Raw genomic sequence first — 23,929 nt, 5'->3', positions numbered from 1 at the left:
CCATTGGGCACGATGGGCAGCTGCCCGGGGGCCCCATAGGCACGGCTCTTAATGAGAATAATCCTGCAAAAGAAAAAAACCTGCAAAAGAAACCTTCAAGGGTCACTGAGCAAGTACATCTATCTATCTCTATATATCTATATCTATATCTATATCTGTATCTGTATATATCTATATCTGTATCTGTATATATCTATATATCTATATCTATATCTGTATCTGTATCTGTATCTGTATATATCTATATCTATATCTAGGGGCCCCGGCACACTGCTTTGCCCGGGGGCCCATAATGTTGTTAAGATGGCCCTGATTGCTGTAGTATGGGGTGGCGTGCTGGTGGCAATGTTGTAAGGTGTTTGGTGCTTAGTATTGCTAATAAGTAGGAGAGGGTATTGCTATAATGTGGGGGGTGACGCTGGATGCTGTAATGTGGGGGGTGATGCCGGTTGCTGTAATGTGGGGGGTCATGCTGGACGCTGTAATGTGGGGGGTGATGCTGGACGCTGTAATGTGGGGGGTGATGCCGGTTGCTGTAATGTGGGGGGTCATGCTGGACGCTGTAATGTGGGGGGTGATGCTGGACGCTGTAATATGGGGGGTGATGCTGGACGCTGTAATGTGGGGGGGTGATGCCGGTTGCTGTAATGTGGGGGTGATGCTGGACGCTGTAATGTGGGGGGTGATGCCGGTTGCTGTAATGTGGGGGGTCATGCTGGACGCTGTAATGTGGGGGGTGATGCTGGACGCTGTAATATGGGGGGTGATGCTGGACGCTGTAATGTGGGGGGGTGATGCCGGTTGCTGTAATGTGGGGGTGATGCTGGACGCTGTAATGTGGGGGGTGATGCTGGACGCTGTAATGTGGGGGGTGATGCTGGACGCTGTAATGTGGGGGGTGATGCTGGACGCTGTAATGTAATGTATTGTCATGGTATTTATTGATGTAATTGGGGTGCTAATAATGTAATGTTGAGGGTCATTAGGAGAAATAAACACCCCCCCCCACACACACTCAAACTACATCATGTTGTACTGCGCCAGCATCAGTGTGCAACACTATAGTGCATGGAGCCCACAACACGTGGGCCTGTGTGCTTTAAATGCCAGGGCTGATTTTTAGTCCCAGCCCGGCCCTGCACAGGGGACAGAACAGAGCGCTGGTGCTGCCGTCATGTTGCTTCAGCCAGGGATCCTGTCACATGTATGAGAGACACACAGATCTGAAGGTAAATCATTCTAGTGTGTACACAGGTACACAGGCATGCTGATCGGGGCTGTTTTTTTTTTTTTCTGTCTGTTTTTCTTGTAGTGTGTACCTAGCTTTAGACGTAGAGTAACTAAATGTGGTAGATTGGAGAGGATTGCTTCCACACAAAAAGACAACTGTTTATGTTTATATAAGCCATCCTAGCATGCAAACACAATGACACATCCATGGGAAGAACAGTTCCTCTTTTTCAGAAATCCCCACCCCATGACCGCCAGTCTTTCTTATTGAATTCTAGTATTTTATTTTGTGCTTTATTGTCATTTGCGTCTGGAAGTCCGTAAAATATGCACTAAGTATGGTGAAGCAAAAAATTTTTTTTGGGAGCTTATCTGATACAATCCTGTAGAGATAGGTGATTTTGGTTGTATTTCATTTAAATTCTCCACTTAATAAGATGACAATTGCAGATGTTTGGAGATCTTTAACATGGCAGTTTTGTTTTTGTCACGTGCATGTGACAAAAATGCTTCATAGCTTCCCTATTTGGTTGACAGGCAAAGTATTTAGTGTTAATTAATTGATAACGTGCCCTGATTTGGAAACAGGAGGAGATGGTTTAAGAAGTAATGATCAGTCTCCAAAGGACCAATGTATTCTAGTGCTGCTGAACCAGCTCATGACCCTGCATGGTGAGTGTGGCACAGAGTACTGCAAGAGAGATTTCCTACAACACCTATCTTTGTGGACTGGTTGAAATTTTCTAAGATAGGGCCTCCAAAATTCCAAGATCCAGACAAGCCGCAACTAAAGAAACAAGCAGCCACAGGTGGTGACAAGAACAGGTAGGACAGTCTGTCAAATGTTCTGAGTCTAGTGGGAAAATCCTGTTTTTTTTTTGTTTTTTTTTGGTGACTGTTCTGCCCAATCTATGGGGCAGGTCAAGACTGTGTACTCTTTATGTACACACTGCATTCTTTTTATACTACACTAGGGTGCTAGCTGTCCTTTGTGGGCTGATCACTCCCCCTCTAGTTTCTGGTCCCGCCTCTTTGATGGCTGGCCACACCCCTTCTGGTGGGCCCCTGACGTTGCAGCCCCCGTTGGGCCCTTCATGCCCCAGTCCGACACTGTATGTGTGTGTGTATGTGTGTATATGTATGTATATATATTCTCTCCACAAAGAAGGTCCCTATGATTTAGAGGATACCCAATCCTAACCAGGGAACAAACCAGAATATATATATATATATATATATATATATATATATATATATATATATATACACACACACACACACACTTTTACAATACAAGTTTTAGCATAAGCACAAAATTATTAAATGTTGTAAAGTAAATATTTTATTATATTTTACGCCATGTCAGCAATGATTTTGTGGTGTCAACCAGTGACTACACAATATTGGCCTCATGAAAATTGGTGCCTCAGAAACCTCACTTGTTCCTAGGTATTATTATTATCCTCTATTTATATTGCGCCACAATGGGTTTGCAGTGCCGCACATAGAGCATGGACAAAATAGAAACAGCATACACGGCAGTACAAAATTGAAATGCAATTAAACAAACTCAGGTGAGAGCAGGTGCACAGGTCAAAGAGGTATACGAACACTTAGAAGCAAAGAGAAGGAGAAGAGGTGGGGAATGAGGTAAAGGAAGCTGAACCTGTGCCCTGCAGTGAGGTCGGACTAACAGGAACAAAGCAGTGATGGAAATACAAAGGCAAGGGAGAAGAGGAGAACCAAGGGGAGGGGTCTAGTGAAAAGGTGCAAAACCTGGGCTGGGGAGCCGAAGGCAGAGGTAACAGGAGAAAGTGGAAACAAGGGTGTGAGGGCCCTGATCGTGGGAGATTGCAATCTAAAAAGAAAGGGGCAGACTGACAGGAGACACAAATAGGGGAGTCAGGGTGACGGGACAAGAATCTAAAGGAAGACATGAACAAGAGCAGGTAGTACGAGGAGCGGAGGGAGAATGAGGGTGAGGTACGTTAGTGAAGAAGGATTATAAAGAGGAGATGAGTAGGGCAGGGGAGAGCTTAGACAGGAAGTGTAGGCTTTCCTGAACAGTTGGGGTTTTAAGGGATCTTATGGAGTTATGCAGGTTAGGGAGAAGGCTGATAGAAAGAGGGAGATTGTTCCACAGAAGGGGAGCAGCACAGGAGAAATCATGAATGCAGGAGTGAGACATGGTAACCAGATGAGAGGTGAGGTGGTGGTCGGTGGCTGACCGTAGAGGGCGAGAAGGCGTATGAATGGAGATGAGGTTGGAGACGTAAAGAGTGGTGAAATTAGAGAGGACTTTGCAGGTGAGAGTGAGGTAATAAAAGATGATTCTGTAAGGGAGGAAGAGCCAGTGCAGTGCTTGACAGAGAACGGAGGAAGATGTATACCGGCGGGTTAGGAAAATTAGTCTGGCTGCAGCATTGTGTATGGACTAAAGAGGAACAAGACAGGTGTGTGGGAGGCCAGTAAAGAGGAGGTTGAAGTAATCAAGGAGGGTGATGATTATAGAATGGATGACAGTTTTGGTGGCATTAATTGAGAGTAAGGATCTGATTTGAGCTATATTGCAGAGATGGAAGTGGCAGGATTTGGTGAGGGATTCAAAGTGGGGGTTGAAGGAGATGGAAGAGTCAAGGATGACACTCAGGCACTGAACTTGGGGAAGGGAGGAGATGTAGGTATTACCAATGACAATGGAGAAGGTGGGAGGAGAGTATAGTCTTACAGAAGGTAAGACTATAAGTTCAGATTTAGCTATCTTACTTTGAAGGAAACGATGTGACAAACCAACAGAGATGGCAGCATGACACCCTAGCATGACACCTTAGTGGGAGCGAACTGAAGAGGTTAGGAGACGAGGAGTAGATTTGGGTGTCACCGGCACAGAGGTGATATTGGAGACTGAAGGAACTGATTAGCTCAGTGAAGATATGTACAAAGAAAAGAGCAGAGGGCCGAGGATGGAGCTCTGTGGGACTCCTCTGGGAAGTGGAGAAAATGGGGAGAAACATCCCGAGGTGAAAACAGAGAAAGAGTGGTTAGTGAGATAAGAGGTGAACCATGAGAGGACAGTGTCAGAAAGGCCAATGGTGTGAAGAGCGTGCAGCAGGAGAGGGTGATCAACTGTGTCGAAGGCTGTAGATAGGTCCAAGAAGATGAGAAGGGAGTAGTGGCCTTTAGATCTGGCAGAGAGGAATTAATTAAATAACAGAATAAACATCAATAGGCGCTACCTATATACAAAACAATAATAATTCAAATATGGACACACAATGTCATATGAATAGGGCCTTTAAATACCAAGAGTTCCAAGTCTTTAAATGGCTTCACAGATGATCTTTTCGTATTAGTGGGAGATAATACTTTGAATCAGAATCCGCATAAAAAATAAGCAAAGAAATGCACACATAGTGTATTCTTTTCTTTACACTCCTCATATAATTTTTTTTTTTCAATCTATTGCTTATATCAACACCCCCCAAAATTATGTAGCCAAATGAACCCTCAGAAAGATATCTAGCTTGTAGCAACAATCATGCAGTTACTGACACTGAGCCAATCCTTTTAGGCGTTTTCTGCTCGACAAAACGCATAGAGGGATTGGCTCAGTGTCAGTGACTGCAGGATTGTTGCTACAAGTTGGATATGTATGGAAACATTTGAATGGAGATTTTCTGGTACATGTTTAATCTGCATTACTTTTAATAAAACTGGTTTTAAATGATAATACACCATAGAAGCGCCCTAGTATGTTTGATTTATTAGAGCCATTATTATTATTGATGTAAAGTGTCATAGTACTCTGCAATACTGGACAATGGGGAAAACAGACATAAGGTAGACAAAATAAACTCAGCTATGAAAACAAAAAGTAGAGAGGGCCATGCTCAAGAAAGAGCTTACAGTCACAGTATTGTCATAGCATTTAGAATGGTTTAAAATGAGGATAGATTTGTGTGGGGAATGCCAGATAGATGAGGTTGCACTAATTGAGGGGGAGATTGCGAGAGAAGATATAAAAGTTTTTGATGCATCATGGGATGATTTACAAATTTTGGGGTTCCCCAAGGCTCTGTGCTTGGACCACTACTTTTCTCTCTTTACAAATCCTCTTTTGGTCAGCTAATCTACTCATTTGGCCTCCAATATTACTTCTATGCAGATGGCACAGTAATCTACGCTGACCTCTTTATTCTCCAGTATGTCCGACTGTGTCTCTCTGTGTTCTGCACTTGGATGGCTGGATGCTTCCTCAAATTCAACATATCCAAAACTGAGTTTATAATCTTTCCACTGCCTAGTGTCACATACCCTCCTCCTATCTCCTTTAAAGGTGATGGTGTCAACTCCTCCCCTGCTCCATAATTGTGTTGCCTGGTGGTTATTATTGACTCCGCCCTCAATTTTACTCCTCACATTCAGTACCTCACCCAATCCTGTCACCTCCACCTTCACAACATTGCCAAAATTTGTCCTTTCCTCTCCCTGGCTGCCATCAAACCACCATACCTGCTTATGCAATCTCCGGCTTTGGTTATTGTAACCTTTTTCTCTCTGGCCTGCCTGGTAAATGTCTATCCCCCCTGTCCTGAATGCACGGTCATGGCTAATCTTCCTCTCTGCAAATCCTTCCAATGGATTCCAATTCTCTCCTGAATACAAATCAAGTTGCTTACCCTCACTTATAAAGCCTTTTTTAATATCTTCCCCTCCTACATCTCCCCTACTTGCCCAGTACCTTCTGCCAATGACCTTTGCATCTCCTCACCGTCACCTGTCATCATCTCACAATCCCACCTGCAGACCTTTGCGCAGCCTGTTTCCTAGATTTGGATCTCCCTGTCCACCCAACCATACTCACTCCCAACCTAAAAATCCTTGACGCACTCCATCAAAACTCACCTTTTTACACTTGTCTACCCGCCCCATCTCAAGACAATTCCCTTCTCACACTCAACCACTCGTTTCTCGCCATCTATCTGCATTTGCTATCCCACCCCATCCTAAAGAGCTCCCTACCACGCCACCTACCACTTCCTCTCGCTTCTGTCTACCCCTATCATCTTCATTTATTTCCCTCATCCTTTTGAATATTAATTCTCACAAGTTTGGCCCTCTCCACTTTCTATCTCCTCATCCTCATTGCAATTTTTCTTTCTCTATTGTCCGTTGCATTAATTTTTGTTGATTCTCTTGTTTCTCTCGCCCTGTACGTATCTCTATTTTGTTCTGTCTATTTTTTGTTTATTGTGCAGCACTGTGGATTCTGTGGTGCCAGATAAATAAAATAAATAAAATAAGATGATGATGATGATATTGGATGATAAAATGGCCATGCGCTAGCAATATTTCAAAGGCCAATTACCAAGGCAGTGGACTCGACAGTGAGGAGCCTCATAAACTCTGTTTTAGACAGAGTTTTGGGTAGCATTAGGACATATATGTTGAGACAAGTTAACCCGTGCATGATACTCATGCATTCTAGTCAAATCAAGCTACTTAAGGTGTTAAAAAGGTTCTTGTCATGCATTTGGGCCTAGCCCAGGCCTCTTCAGGGGAAGAGCTTTACTTCCCGACGCAAGCGCCCTTTTTTAACGTGGTTTTGTCCACATGTCACCACCTCATCATTTTTCTCCATCATCTCATCCTTCATCTTCATCGCCACATCCTTCATCAAGCTACTTAGGGTGTTAAAAACTCCCCACTGTCACCCCCGGCAACCACCAACCACTCCCAACTGTCACTTCTCCTTCAAGAAATATATAGGTCAGTGTATAACTCTGCCCAGCAGGTGGCGCTGCAGCTTGGTTTTTTTTTTTTTCACACACGCCACTAGGCATTTATATAGTAGATAGCAGAAGGACGGTTGGTTACACAAGATACAGAAAAGGATGTACAGAAAAGGATGATCAACAGTGTCAAAAGCAACAGAAACATATGTACTTCTGCTCCAACTTTTAAGTCACCAAAATAAATGCCTTTGTCCAGATCTCAAAATATGTAAACACATACATATAATGGAACAAAATAGAAAGATTCTTCTCAGGCATTGTAAAAAGTACTGTTCCAATAACACATAAAACTATCAAAATAACCCAATAATGGTTTACTGGTATTTGTAGAAACCGCATCACTAGTGATTACAAAGACCACATACCGTAACAGAAATCTCTAGCCACTTTTACCTTCAATTATACAGCTCAGACTAGATTTAATTGCAAGCAACGGCATTTCACAAACTTAATTTACCATATCAAATCAGATATTTGATTTAAATAGAAGCCTATGCTTGAAAGCATAAAACTCATCTTACAACGCCACATACAAATAATAAAATGTTAATGTCATACAGATTTCAGGTTAAAGGAATGTCTAGACACGGGTCAAAGGGGACGGAGATCGACACCTTTGGCCATTCTTTCCGGACAGTGTCATCAACGCATTTCTGCAGCAGCCAAAAGGATCAATGTAATACCATAGCTACCTAACAACATGCCACCTTCACTACATATCTCAGTATGACACTTTACACTTTTACACATGGCTTGTATCCTCCATCTTCTCAAGAACTCTCACATTTGGAACAACTTCCTCCTAATAAATAGGAGTCAGCGGTATTTATTAGTAAGAGAGAAGGGTATCAGTATCTGCACAGTAGAAAACATTCAGGATCCCAGGTTTGAGCATACTTAATAGTCCACAGAGGCAGCAAACCAAACACAGGTAAATTAAATAAACAAGAAAGTGCACATACACAGCCAATGATAATGAATAATAAAAACACAGAAGAAAAACAACAAATACATAATACAAGGACTATGGAGAACCAAAAATATAAAATGAATAGAAGTTGGACTGCAGGAGAAAACCAAAGAACCTGGAGGAAACCCACGCAAACATGGAATGAACATACAATCACACAAAAAGGAATCTACAGGATATTCAAGAAGAGACAACATGTCAAAAGGGAGTGACAATTCAAGGAACTGGTTTTATAGAAGGGAAGTAATATATACACCTTAAAAATCATGTACCAGTGATCAGAGTCATTAGTCAAAGTCACAAGACTTTGTAGAGTTGCAAGCCTTTGTGTCCATATGTTGAAAAAGACACTTGCAAGAAAAAGGTGCATTTAAGCGTATATAATCATGATGTGTCCACTTCTACAGCACTAGCATATGCACCAGGTTTACATAAGGTGCAACAAGTGTCCTGGCCTTTTGCTGAGACCGGACTATTCTCTGAATTGCTGCCTCTGCTGACCTCATGCTTGTCCCGCCCATTTTCCGGATTGCTGCTTGCCCTGACCTTTTGTCTGGATATTGACCTTTCCCTGTTTGCTGTCAACTAGACCTCTGCTCAGACATTGGACCTTATTCTGGCCTGCACCTCCATATTATTATTACCGTATTATTTCTTTATACGGTTTGACTAGTGTTTCCAAATATTCCTGTGACACCCCCATTCTCTGAATATGCTTCCATTAATACATGCACAAGACTGGGGTCCACTGAGTACCAGTGAACATGTTCCACTTTAAAGGGAAGGGGGATTGCTAAAGGTTTTAGAGGCTTATTATGGGAAATAAGCATTTAGCGTCACACTCTCAGAAGAGTAGAGGGTCAGGAGCCAAGAGAAGCAGGATACATATACAGCAGGATCAGCATCATGGAGAAAATGCGTTCAATGGCAAGGAGGCAAAACATCTTCCTGTCAAAATTAGGAGCCAGCTCCAAGACACACCCCCATCCAGCCCTAATGAATTGCAGTCCTGTGACCACCCGGCGTTGAAGGGATCTATATAAAACCTTAATATATAAACCTTAATATATTCTTATAAACCACTGAACTTTGCAATTCATTTACAGGTGTTGAACAAAATACTGACCAATGACCAGCCACTTGCCAGGAGGCATTGGAGCAGTAAGTGTTCTTAGTTGTAGAAGGCTTGGGGGTAGATTTGTAAAAACTTCTAAAAAGGAAGAGTGGAGGTGTTGCTCATAGCATCCAATTCGCTATAATTTTCTAGAATTTACTAGATATATAATAGCTAGAATTTGATTAGTTGCTATGGGCAACACCTCCAGAAGGTTTAATAATGTTTCCCCTTGAAGTGAGTGGATGTGATATGATCATGTGACATTGACATCCAGTCATGTGTCTTCCTCTTCAGCCAGGAACAACCCCTGCTTCAGTGTCTCTCCTGGTTGATCACGAGTTTGTCTGTTTAGATAGGACTTACAGTGTCTAAACACTTTAATAAAAACACTGTTTCCATTATATTTTTAATGCAAGTCTTTCTTTGTGGAACTTTTTCTGTTGGGATGTCAATAAAAGTTTATCTTTCAGAATACCAGAGAAAACCTCCATCATTCACTTTTGCTGGAAGGAAGGGGAGCCAGTCAATGTCAGCAGCAAGCTGAAGCCAACACTGATGAAATCTTAATCCGTGAGATTTATCATTACGAAGCTAATAGCTATAACAGCATTTTACAAAGCCGCACAGACTGCCCACTTATAATAAAATGGCACCATTTTTGACATTTATAGCAAAATGCATTATTTTGCTATATAAAGTTCCCCACTGAGAATCTAATTTCATGCTACTGGATTCTATCTGCAGACATAATCTCCTGTCTCATGTTTAGTTCATTTAAGAGGTCGGTACAATGCAAAGAAGGCACATCTACAGTATCTGTATGTTCAAGTGCAAGATCATCTGTCTCTGCACACACAAATATGTCTGTTTACAAAAGGAATTAATGCCACACCAAATGGTAAAAGGGGATGAAAAACATCCAATTTTATCCCCTCCATTTTCTAAAAGTCCAGTGATACTCAAAGACAATTGGCTATCTCCAAGGCTATCTCTGATTGGCTAAACGGTGTAAGAGACAGTCCTGTTAGTTGCCTGGCTATTAACTAGCTGGGCTCAACAAAGCTTAACCCGTTGTCTGTCGGGTGCTCTACGGGAAATGTTTTTTTTTCTCTTGTACATTTTCAAGATTACAGTGAGTTTACGCCAGAAATAAATGGAAAGATGATTTTAGATAAGTATTAATTATGAAGCCTTTTTTATTATGGGGCAATGCATTTATTTTTATTTACCTAGGCACTACTTATTTATTTGCATATAACAGGGGGCACTACTAATTTATTATCATACAAGGGGCACAACGAATGGGGCACCAGTAATAAATTACCCTGATACCCAGCACCAGCACTGGTCCAGGCCTCTCTAGGTGCAAGGGCATGGTCGTTTGTTCAGCCCTCCTTACCCCCCACCCCTTAAGGACCGTGGCTGATACTGAGTAGCTCTGGACTTTTTTTTATTTCCTCCTTATTAAATTTTTTTTTTCCACTCAGGCAACAGGCAAGATGGCTGAAACAGTATGCAGTTTGAGATACCGCGTCTGTGCAAAGCATATCTAGTTCCTTGTACTAAAAATCAGTTCTTTGCCATGCGATTTGGCAAACCGCCTCTTAATACATGGGACAGTTTGTATACCTCCCATGTATAAAAACCAGGATGGGTTTTTGCCTGCAGCAGAGGAGTGAAAGAGAGCATGGTGGACGTGTATGGCTCACCATGGGCACACTGGTTATTTAGGTATATTAATCAGGTCAGTGAGACACAGTATTTTATAGACACTAATTTCAAATAGTGGCTTTATTTGCTTTTTAAATTACGATAATGATGTTGTGAAACTGTTCAGTTTGCAGCTGAGGATGTGGTGGGTATGAAGTCTCCCACCTATTTCCTAATGTAAATCAATGTACTTTGCAGAAAAGTGTTAGCAATTCACTTTAAATTGCTTCTTTAATGTGACTCATTCTATGTTACATACAACATGCATCAATAGTAACTAGGACATGTAAAATTTGATACACCTGTAAAAATGTATAATCAGAACTGTGTTGCTAACATTTTTTATATACAATGACTGACCACATCTTAAATTGTTTATTTTATATTTACAATAATGCACAATATTATAAAGAGAGTAATTAAAAGGTGCAAACCCCCTTGTGGTGTATTTCTTTCATGTAAATAATTCTGAAAGTAGCAAACATTTTTGAGTTGCAAAATTGTTATAGGAAGTGGTATAAACTGAAATTCATTTTAAAATATAAGAGAATAATTGTTCTCCAAAGTAGAAAGAAAACATGAAAGAAAAAATGTAGTAAGGTCTTAATCTTGATGTATTCCTATGGTAAAGGCTGAAGACAAAGTGTCATCCTCGGTCAGGCGCTTGACATCACATCTTCACCCTCAGTAGCGCTCGTTCATGCCGCCATTCTGCTATACAGTGCTGATTTTAATTAAAGCTAAATGAGTGACAAAGATTGCCCTGACTCTTTTAAAAAGTCAAGTGGAGCTGAGTTTCCAAAACACGGGAACAGAAATATTGGTGGGGGGGATGTGTGAAAGACAGATTTTAAATTAAGGATGGATATGTATTTACATACCGCATATTAGTCTGGCGTGAAAGGCGAGGGGGCGCTACGAGTGTTCTAACCTAGAGCAGCCTGAACCCTTAATCAGGCCTTGAGTGCACATGTTGGAAACCACATTTAAATGAACAGGGCCGGTGCTACCTCATTCTCAACCAGCCCCAATATCACTGATTTCCATTTTTTTGTATATTCACCGCTGTTGGCACTAGAAGCTTGGCAGGCGACCTCCCATGGGCCTTTGCGGAGCCGCCGAGTGCTTTCAATGCCTGGGATGATTTTTATTCCCAGTCTGTGAGCCAGTGCTGCAATGAAAATATCCTTAGCTTACAAAATTAAAGCCAATATGCAGTTAAAATAAATTACCCAATTCAAATGTACCCTTATAGTATTACCCACTTGATATTTTGACTTACATTTTCATTCTGGGGCTGCATGTGCACCTTGCTTATTGCAGCTATGTTGGCAGGTTTTCTTTAAAAAAAATTAGCTAAACAGATGTGTATAATTTATTTTAAAAACATATTCCTAATATAACAATATAAACTGTAAAGCGATAGGAGACTACTACAGAAACTGTGTGGAGTTTTTATGTTCTCCCTGTGTTTGCGCGGGTTTCCTCCGGGTGCTCTGGTTTCCTCCCACACTCCAAAAACATACTAATAGGTTAATTGGCTGCTATCAAATTGACCCAAGTCTGTCTGTGTGTATGTGTGTTAGGGAATTTAGACTGTAAGCTCTATTAAGGCAGAGAATGATGTGAGTGAGTTCTCTGTACAGCGCTGCGGAATTAGTGGCGCTATATAAATAACTGATGATGATGATGATGATGATGAAAGCCGCTTTTATATGTACCTTAGCTGGTGGGTCATTGCAAGTTTGCTAGCCTAGGGGTAACATCCTGAGAATGTGACAGTGTGGTCTGAGCATTTGTACAAGTTGCCAAAAGTTGTAAGGACTAAATGGTCATGGATACTTTACACCAATTAGCAATGGTTACTGCGACTATCTCCTTGCTGTCATTACAGATATGGACATAAATAAAAAAAGTCAAATTTTCTTGCATTTGTATCAGTGATTAGATGATAACTCCCACTGATTAATAGGGGACTATTTATTATCTAGCAGTGATAATACAGATTTTTGCTGATTTAACCCCTATTCATCATTAAACCATTGCTGGGGCAGCTGAGCTAAGTCCAGCTCCCTTGTAATACTTGCTGGCAGTGGTAAAAGGTGACTTGCCAGGCTAGTGCAAGATCCCTCTACGTGAGCGTGAGCCGGCATGCCAGATCATACATACTCACTGGAACTAAAAGCTCACATTTGGGTTTTCAGTTCATGGTTTGTAAAAAAAAAATAACATAATAAAGTTATTTTACATTTTTTTTTTAAAAAAACATAAAACTTTATTGAAATGTAAAAAGACTTTATTTTAATAATAAAGCATTTCTCTTACTTGAAACCCTGGCTATCGGTATCCCAAAATGACCTTAGCGATAAGAAGACAGCTTTGGTACTTGAACCAACGCTGTCCATATTAAATAGTCTTCCCCATGCCAAGGTTAAGGTTACCACCAGCGTTACCCAGCGACAGTCTTCACCGGCCTGTGAGCTTTGGTAAATAGCCCTAAATACAAAGAAAACTCCCATTTTTGCCAGATTTAGGTATTTTCACCCACAGACTTTCTCAGCATTATGTGTATATAGAGTTCCACATTTTGTCTGTTTCAGACTTTTTTTTGGTCCTATTTATGGTTTGATTTATAGACCCATTTCATAAAGTAGACATTTGTCTGTATCTTATTAAGAACTGGCTTTCTGATTCAATTAAATAACTGATGCAAAATAAGCCTTTTACATTAATCAAATAATTAATTGAGCCGAGGTTGATTCAATCCCAGAGTCTGTGATAATTACAGGAGAAGACAGCATCTCATGGATGAATGGGTCAAGCTGACATTTATTTATATTGAATTACGCTTACAAGACATGTTTAACATTTGAGCCTATCAATGACTGACCCAGTGAAGGCATTATTTCATCTTGAAATATAAATTCACATGGACTGATACCTCAAACATGTGGAAATGAGTCAAATGATTCAGGAAAAAAATACTTCAAGATATGAAATATCAACCCATCAAGGGGCAAAAGCAGGATATCTAGAAGGAGGGGTCTCAATGCTTCATTTCAGAATAAAGTCAAATAAAAACTTGCGGTAATAAGCCGGCAACAGAGACTTTTTTGTAGCCACAACATTTTATGGAAACAAGTTCGGTCTGAAAGTGTTGCTTATACAGAAACACAAACATACACAAACAAATAATCATACTTAATTGTCCTGTATTTTAAAAGTCATCAAAATACAACAGACTTTTCTCTTCTATACTCTCTTTTCTACCCCAACTCTCTTTTCATCCATCATCTTGTTTCTCCCTTAATTTTATTTAATTTTCCAAAACTCTCTTCATGGCTCTCTCAGCTTTTCTTTCTTTTTTGTACTCTCTCTTTTTTCTCCCCTCAACATTCTTTTTTTATTAACCCATCTCTCTAGTCACTCTTCCCAGTTTTGATTCAATCTCCAATGATCTATTCCCTGCCACCAAGCCCTCTTTTCATAAATCAGATCTTTCTATTTAACTCCTTTCAGCTATCCTTTTCTTGCTGTCCCATGTCAGCCCCCTCGCTGCCACCCCCGCCGCAGTAACATACACCCTGTTTACTGATATTCTCCTCTTCAGCATCTCTTTGACTCCACAATGAATTAGAGGAGAAATATAGAACACACAGAGTCTCTTCTGATTGGTCCTCATGGTGCAGTGTGTTGTCCCATTACTAGTTCCTGTCTGTGACTAGCTGGCTGCAGTCATAGGTCATGGAAGCAAAAAAAATAAAATGCTGGACAGGTGACATTTCTGCCCTGACTAGTGGATCATTTGATTTCAGTGCATGGAAGGGTCATCAGAAACCCCCCTCTAAGTGCCTTGAATACCTGGAGGTTAATATATCAAGCTGCGGGTTTGAAAAGGTGAAGATGTTGCCAATAGCAACCAATGAGATTCTAGCTGTTATTTTGTAAAATATACAAAATAAAATGATAACTAGAAGCTGATTGGTTGCTATAGGCAACATCTCCACTTTTTCAAACCAGCAGCTTGATAAATTTACCCCCTGGTCTCTAAAGCATGTTTTCCAGAATCACAGGTAATGTAATAAATAAGCAAAAAAAGAGAGAAAAGAGATACTCACTGAAAGAGGCTTCATCTAAGAGGTCTTAGATGAAGTATTCATCGAAACATACGTTAGGTTATAGGTTTTGGAGAGGAGATGGTAGTTCTTAGCTTAGGAGTTTTAGTCTAGGACTCATTTGATCTGAAATCTGAAGCAGTTTATGCTTTTTCCAGCTTCGGAAACATTGCTGAATTTATATGTAGCAGAATAGTCTGCAAATCACTTTAGGATTGTTTCTAACACGATCCTCTGCATTAAAGCTGGTTTAGCTGTCAAAAGATTATTTGATGCATTTAATCTATACAGATCTGCCATTAGTTTAAGTGAAATTCTATCACCACATAGGCAATACCTAAAGTTAATCTAACTATAATTACGGTCCCAAGCATTGCTGCATATGTGAGCTTCCCCCTACTTACTATATTTCAACCTTATTTGCAAGTGTGGAATTATTTCCAACTACAAGCTATTATCCATTTTAATGATATAATAAAAGTCCTTTATTGCCACTATTATTGATAAGAATAAGATTTTGTAACCAGAAATATGATCTGTCACTAATTAAGCCACCTTACTGGCAGCAGTGGAATACACAGAATCTTTCATTCATATATCGTTCTAACAGAATCAATCTCGTCTAGCTACATTTTTCTAAGCATTTATCTCATTGGGGTAATCCGATGTATACCCTGTATGTTTTAAGGAATATATATATTATATATATAAAAATAATTTTTTTGTGTCATTTTCTGACACAGCATTAATTTTGATCCTTCCTTTTTTAGCCATACTATCGGCTATATTTAGGAATCAATATCTCGCATTTTAGGCATCATATTACAAGACAAGACTGTAGAATATTTTCTTTAACCCACTTTGAAAGATTCATGATCTATTTCTAGGTATACGCGGCATCTATTATACTAATTCTATTATGGACCTCTGTTACGAGACAACTAGCTGCTTTGAATGGCAGATCATGTATTTGTGCTGCTACTAATTCTTTATTCTAACAATTCTAGCGTTGTACACTTTAGAGCAACTGTTGCATTAGCAACAATTTTGCTACATTTTATCTCAGGGCTTACCACATACTTAAGAACAACTTGCTTATAAGGGATTTAAACCCTATTCTTGTGAGTCCTAGTTACAGACATTGGGCCTGATTCATTAAGGATCTTAAATGAAGAGGATCCTTATTTCAGTCTCCTGGACAAAACCATGTTACAATGTAAGGGGTGCAAAAGAGTGTTCTGTTTTGCACATAAGTTAAATACTGACTGTTTTTTCATGTAACACACACATATAAACTTTAAAATTCAGTGTACAAATAAGCTATCAAGTATTTGTGTGTTACATGAAAAAACATTTTTTGCTAATGTATATTATATACTTCTGAGAGATCACCCCCATCGGAATAAATACAACATTCAGTTATTACTACCCCCAATTATTTAGTAGGATGTTAGGTGGTCAAACTCTTAAATAGTGAGTACATGGATATGATTTTGGTATATTTCTCTTGTGTGGAGGGTTAGCCTTTGATGCAATATAATAAATAACTCATGTAGATCTTTCACAATGAGCCAGTAACTAATTCATTATCATTATTTTTAAATTTTATTTGAAGGGCACCATCAATAGTTCAAAGCACCAGACAGTAAATAAAACAGAGGGTACATAAAACATGACAAAGGGACATAAAAGGTTGACAAGTAGGAGTGGACAGAAGGTAGAGAGAAGGTAGAGAGGGAGTGCATAGACTTTGTCAGTCGATGTGGGGGAGAATGAGCTGAGTGTGGCTTTAGGGAGTAGAGGAGTGGGAAGTGGTGGGAAGTGGAGTCTGGGAGTATAAGATGTAATGTTATATGGTGTATGCGGCAAAGTTGTCTGCTGTGAGGGAGGAAGGGGGTCAAGGTGATAGTGGGCAGAGAAGTGAATTGAAAATGGTGAAGAAACTATAGGGGTTGGATGATTGGTATGGTATAAGAGCCTTGAATTAAATTAGGATGTGAGAAAGAGGGAAGAGTTGTAAAATGAAAGGATGAATTTATACTGGAAGAAGCCATGGAACAAGATTTTCTCTGGTGGAGGTCAGCAGTTTGGGAGCACTTTTGTAGTTAGAGGGTCAACTCCCCACACACCATTAGAGTCTGTGGTTGGTGGCAAAGGCAGGAATGTCATGGCCTGAAAGAGCGTATTGTTGCAAAAGGAGACAGTCAGGACAGGAAAGGGTGGTAATAGGAGAGAGGAGACACTTATTAGAAGAAGAGAAGAGGCTCCAGAGTGTTTAGGTGATGCTGGATGCACATGAAGTCATGAAGGACAAGGTGAAGATGAAGGGAAGAAGATTCTAGTAGGAGAGATGGAAGACCAAGTTGGAAAAAGTTGGGGCAGAAGTGGGAGAAGATGAGTTCAAGCGACTGTCAGTAATAGTGGGTGGGAGTCATCCACTGTGAAAGACCAAAAGAGGAAGTAAGAAAGAGAAGTTTTGTGGCTGCAGAGTCAGAGGGTTTGATGATGGGGATGTTGAGATCACCAAGTTAGAGGGTAGATATGTTGTTGGATAGAAGGTATGTGAACCAAGCAGCATAATTGTAGAGGAACTGGGAGATGTGATCAGGGGGCAATAAATGGCAGCAGCATCAATATGAAGCAAAGAAAGAAACATAGTATTCAAAGCATGGTTCCAGCAAAATGGCACATATAGGTGCATGGAGGGAAAGGAGGATTCCTACTCCATTACCCTGTCTCCAGGGGTATGGGTAAAGCAGATTCCATTGTTTGAGAGCAGCAGGGGACACAGTGATGAAAGACAAAGGCCAGGTTTCTTTGATTGCAAGAAGGTTGAAGGATTTAGAGATGAAAAGATTGAGGATGCTTTTTTGTGCAAGGGAGTGCACAGGAAAAAGGAGGTGGGAAGTGATGAGATGTGGATGAGGTTGAAAGGATTGGAAGTGCTGAGAGCCAGGAGAGTTTTGGAGGAGAAGAAAGAAGAATGTGAGTGCATGGTAGTGATTGCAGAGGAGTGTGAGAGTATGGTGGGTATAGCATGGGGCCCATTGGGTTAGCTATCACAAGCATCATAATAATAATAATAATTATTATTATTATTATTATATTATTACTGTTTGTTTAGAATGTGTCACAAAATTCTGTAGAGCCACTACAGCATAGTACATAAATTGTAAAGATCCAACAACCAAAATACAGAAAACGTAAAGGCAAATTGACAATCCTATATTTGAGATTTTCTAAAAAATTTTAAATAGCAAGAAAAGTACTTTTTAAACATGCATCTTTCTTAGCTATCCTTCTACAAACCATTATCTCCTTTTCAAAAACTCTCTGGTTGTAAAATATAACTGCTAGACACAGGCGCAGTCAGCCAAACAGACACAGGTTCACAGCTCTCATCATGTCATGTGATGGCAGAGGAGGGAAATGAGGAAGTCACAGTGCATGCAGAGCTTAGAGGGGAGTTCCAAAGCATCATTAATAATATGAAGTTGGAGAGAAAGATTGGGAGTTGATTAGAAGGAGAAGTAGTAACTTATTTAATACAAATGTGTCAATGCTTGACAACCTGTTTACAATAAAGATTCACAGCTTAATGGGTTTGTCAATATAGGAGGCACCTTAGGATCTGAGGTGTTCATCACCAAAAGCAGAGTTTCTCAAATGCGCATTGGTTGCTGTTAAATTCTATATAAACCAAGTGATACTGCCTGTTTTTCTGCTGCATATATCACTTCCATCACTCTAGCAAATGCAAAAAAAAATACATTGAAAAGGTAAGCAAACACTTTATTCTTATATAGCAAATCAATAAAAAATACAAAATGTATACTGCCTATACCATACAGTGGGCAGGTTTAAATTAAATTAAATGAATGCAATCTATCATTACTAATAAGCAGTGGAATAGTGCAAAGTTGGGTATTTCCTTTGATGATGCTGCACCCACTTTTGTACACAGCCTAAACGTAGGATCGCACTCACAATTTGGATAAAACTACCAGTTTTCCTCAATGGTTTTGCATGCCCATTAGAACTTTTGCCCACATCTGCCCCTGTAAACAAGGTGCAAAATCAGGTAAGAGCACTATCTACTTACTGCCTTTTCCTGTTCCTTTCACCCTCTTTAAATTGTGCTTTTCCTAATTTCTAACCAGAAGAACTTCTCATCTGACCCTTTTTAAAGGTCTTGTAAATTGTTGGATAACTCCTCATTGTCATAACTTTTCCCTGTGTAGCAAATGGAGATGACTGCTCACCCCCACCACGCCTACAAAACCCAGGTACCTGAAGCTAGGACACTGGCTCACGCTGCAACTGAAAGTGCTTAAAGGTTCTTTTGAACGGATATGAAGAAAATACATTTTGCTACAGTAGTTTTAAGGCCAAATGAAAAAGCTGTCTCCTGGTTTCAGGTAGGGTGGAGACCATTACTCTAATGAGAGGTGGTCTAAATGGAATAAATGATTTGTGTCTCTTTTTCACGTGTCATATTACTAGAATGCATATCATTGAATAAATTGGTTTATTTGTGCCATAATTTCAGCCTGCATCATACAGAGTGCCTATGTTCTGCTTATACATGAAACAAGTGGCTATCACTACTTTCCAGAAGGCATTAAAATAGGGCCCTTGACATATTGCAAACACTTAGCTCTGCTGTGCGCATTACCCAGCACTTTCAAGTTTGCCTGTCTCTGCCAATTGCACCTATTTTTTTAATGTTTGTGATTTTGTACTGTTTCAGCATATAAGTGCTTTTAGTTCATTATTCATCAACCTGTAATCCAGAGAAATCATCTCTAACCAAGGAAAAGCCACCAACTTATCATGCATAAGCAACATCATAAAGTCTCGCAAAAAGATACAAAAAGCAGAACATCAGTTCTATCATCTGTTGCATTGTGTCATCCATTCTTAAATGATGCCCAATGTGTTACGTATAACCACTTTACAATATACGCCACAGATTTTCAAGCTCTAGAGACCCTGAAATACTGTGGAGTTTCATGAGATGCCTAATCTTAATGTAGTTCATTATAAAGAGATTTTCTGCACATTGTTATTATTTGTTCATTCTAGCTCAATATGCTGGTGTATTTTAGATATATTTAAATCTGCTTTGCTGTTGTCAACTATCCTAAAATGTACACAATGCAAATGTTCTTTACTTTCCCCCACAAAAATCACATGCATGAGAAATAAAAGAACACAACCAACTTTTCTGAGTTACAACATATGTACATTTTAAATATACAAATGAAAAAGTAAATTGCCTGTAGGGTGCTTACAATCTATATGATAGACATACAGACATCTTTTAGAACCAGATAAAAGATTTTCCATCTCATACCTCTCATTCCTGCCTCTAATGTTAAATATTCACTCTCCTAAGATCGATAGCGTGGAAAAATTTGGATGAACACAGAGGGCTCAGTGAAAATGAATTGATGAAGCTGATTGAACAGATTTAAAATACACATATATAGATTATATATATATATATATATATATATATATATATATATATATATATATATATATACACAGTGGTAGTCAGTTCTCCTACATCCTTCATTGTAATACTTACACTTATATATTTGCACACACAATCTGAACTTTATTATATTATTATTTTTAATATTTTTTTCACAGCCCTCCCCATATAATCAGCCCAGAGATCTTGATATGCTGCCTTCCTGAGATATCATTTGATTAATGAAAATGTTATTTTCATTATTTCCATAATGTATTATTTGTTCACCACTGTTTGCTGGTTCTCTAGAAAGTTGTGTTATATTTTAATGACTGCAATTCCCACCCTCATTAGGCACCGTCACTGTCGCTTTATATTTTGTTTTGTTTTTCTCTGATGTCTACATCCAATTTGTTCCTTTATAAAATAAACATATTCTGATTTTTCCTTTTTCTCCCCTTTCATTTTGTTTCTTACTATTCCTTCAAACTATCTTCTATATGTCCTACTTTCTATGCTTTCTCTATTTACGCTATCTATAGTCTATATTTAGACATGTGTTTCTTACATTCTAATTTATATTCTCTTCTTATATCATCTCTTATTCTGTGACACTGTTTTCATCTTTAACCTGTCATCTCTGTTTATTAGTCTTGTACCCAGCAACCACTTTGTCCTCAGCTGTCCCTAACTCATGCTGTCCTCAGTTGTTCCTGTCTCTCTCCCTTCTCCCTGTGTCCATGTGTATTGTTTGCAGACTTCTTCATCCTGACATTGGAGGCACCACATATCAGTCATTCTACTGAGGTCAATATTTTCTCATAAATCACAGATCTTTCTTTCCAAAACAGTATTCTGTAGGACTTTTCACTTTCAGATACCCCGTGTTTTGTTATTTGTCCTTCTGATTGTTAGGCTTTTATTTATCTTTTCACACATTTTTTTTTTTTCCAATGCAAACCTTTCATGACATTACACAGTATCACCTACACCAGAAGTTATATAAGTCCCCTGTTCTTGTACAACTCCCAACAACTATTTCTACTTTTTGCCATCAACACCTAAAACAGTATATACTTGTCCCCTGACTCACTGGTCAGATCTTGTCTTCTATCTCCACTCATGTCCATTTCCCCCACTGTGCTGTCCTGTGACCAGGGCTGTACTCAGGGGAGGGCTGGCAAATTTTAGCTCGGGGGGCATGACCTGACTCAGTAGCCTATTTTAATGGGAAAAAAAATGCAGGTGACCCAGCCCAAGTTAACTCACTATGGGACCAGTCCGAGGGGCAGATGCCCCCCTGCCCCCCAGCCTAGCCTGCCCCTGGCTGTGCCTAGGACTGTGCGAGAGTGACCCTGGCTGGACATGAATGTTGTAGGGCAATTGGTTTATAGTTGAGGACCACAGGGGACAAATTCCTTCTTGTCATAGAGCTATAATTTCCAGTTACGGCTCTGTCTGTGACATCCAACCCAGTTTATCTAGTAGTGTAACATCACCCTCACACATTATTCACCCACATCTACTCCACTGACATGTAGTCTACTTTCTTCATCCCTCCTCTCTCCTCTTCAAACCTTTCTCCAATCCCCTCCACTCCAGACCTTATCTAACCCCTTATTACTACACCACCTGCTCTGACCACAGTTCACGGGATCTGTCACAGCCATTCCCACTAAACTTTGCAATTTTACACTGTTTTCTTTTAGAAGAAGTCCTCTCACCTTCTACCAACCCCGCACACGTTGCCTGGTCTGCACCTGTCACTGTATCGGTCACCTGTTCCCACTACCATCCTCACATCACTACCTGCTCCTATTAGTCTACCCGGACCCCCTCACACGTACGTAGCTGTGTGACCACGGCTCTCTGCTATGTGTCTTTACCCGTCTCCCAGCTAATGTCTCTTACCAGGAAAATGAGATTGAACGTGAGCAGCAGGTACTTGACACATCGCAGCGATCCGCTGAGTCTCCCCATCCCGGCTGCAGAAACGACCAGCAACAGATGTCACAGCAGAGCAACACCAGCTCAGACACTGCGGAGTAACCCCACCCCGTCAAGTGCTAACCACGCCCACTCCACACTCATATACAAATCAATGTGAACACTTTCCACCCCCATGCCGCGCCTTTATGTAACGCCACATCCCCATCAAAGACCATCCTGGAACTCGACTTCACGCCCCTTCCTCACTACCCGTAACCCTTTCTGCTATATTGTGTCTATGGTAAGATTACACGCTGACATTCCAGAAGCCACGCCCAATCCCCGCCCAGCACACCCCATTAGTGACCGAGTAAGCGATTATTGAGATCAGGGGGCGGGGTTACGGTTATGGCTAAGTGATCTAAATTGTTCTGGGAAGCACAAGCTGTGCAAACAAAGATATATATTAATTATTGTATGTGACATTATATCTCAGAATATGAGACGTCTATTCTTTTCAGAAAAGGTAAACAAAACTGACTATAAAATCTAGGGCAGCTTATTTACTACTGATAATGAGTTGCTGTCTAAAATGGTACAAAATGAAATAAAAATGTAGAGTGGGTTATGTGAAACTATCTTCATAACTTGTTTGTTTTCCCTTTTAGTAATAAAATATTTTAATATTTTGGATACAAGACTCCATAATGCTTGCATTTTAATTTCCATAACACTCATTGATTTACTATAAAGTTAGCTAGTCCCTCAAAATTATGTGAAGAGTAACTAGGAATTTCCAGTGCCCCAGTTTTTCCAGGAAGTCTTGCTTCAACAGGAAATTTTGATCCCCATGTTTCCCCTGAACATATACAGTCATGGCCAAAAGTTTTGAGAATGAGACAAGTATTGGTTTCACAAAGTTTGCTGCTTCAGTGGTTTTTGACCTTTTTGTCAGAAGTTGCTATGGTATACTGAAGTAAAATTACAAGCATTTCATAAGTGTCATAGGCTTTTATTGACAATTACATTAAGTTTATGCAGAGTCAATATTTGCAGTGTTGAACCTTCTTTTTGAAGACCTCTGCAATTCGCCCTGGCATGCTGTCAATCAACTCCTGGGCAACATACTGACTGATGGCCGCCCATTCTTGCCTAATCAATGCCTGGAGTTTGTCAGAATTTGTGGGTTTCTGTTTGTCCACCCGCCTATTGAGGATTGACCACAAGTTCTCAATGGGATTAAGGACCGGAGAGTTATCACTTTTGCCTTATGGCAAGGTGCTCCATTATGATGGAAAAAGCTTTGCTTGTTACCAAACTGTTCTTGCATGTTTGGGAGAAGTTGCTCTTGGAGGATGTTTTGGTACCATACTTTATTCATGTATGTGTTCTTAGGCAAAATTGTGAGTGATCCCACTCCCTTGGCTAAGAAGCAACCCCACACATGAATGGTCTCAGGATGCTTTACTGTTGGCATGACACAGGACTGATGGTAGCTGTGAGGGAACGGGGCGCTACTGGACTGAGAACTATGTAATCATCACCCGTTTCTCACGGTTTATTGTACTTTTTAATCCTTGGCCC

At 40.1% G+C, this 23,929-nt stretch overlaps 1 protein-coding gene across 1 annotated transcript in view; it reads right to left on the bottom strand.

The window, feature by feature from the left end:
• The window catches only part of TSPAN2 (tetraspanin 2), a 150,310-nt gene extending 127,806 nt beyond the window's left edge, over positions 1 to 22,504 (bottom strand). The window contains exon 1 of the mRNA XM_075196348.1: positions 22,328 to 22,504. Coding sequence (XP_075052449.1) covers positions 22,328 to 22,396 — 69 coding nt within the window. The 5' untranslated portion in view covers positions 22,397 to 22,504. The remainder of the gene's footprint in view (positions 1 to 22,327) is intronic.
• Between the last annotated feature and the right edge of the window lie 1,425 nt (positions 22,505 to 23,929).

This window comes from Mixophyes fleayi, chromosome 2 (genome assembly GCF_038048845.1).
Source record: "Mixophyes fleayi isolate aMixFle1 chromosome 2, aMixFle1.hap1, whole genome shotgun sequence".
Classification (NCBI taxonomy): Eukaryota; Metazoa; Chordata; class Amphibia; order Anura; family Limnodynastidae; genus Mixophyes; species Mixophyes fleayi.
Note: the sequence above shows the minus strand (reverse complement) of the source record. Positions and strands in the feature narration are given on the sequence as shown.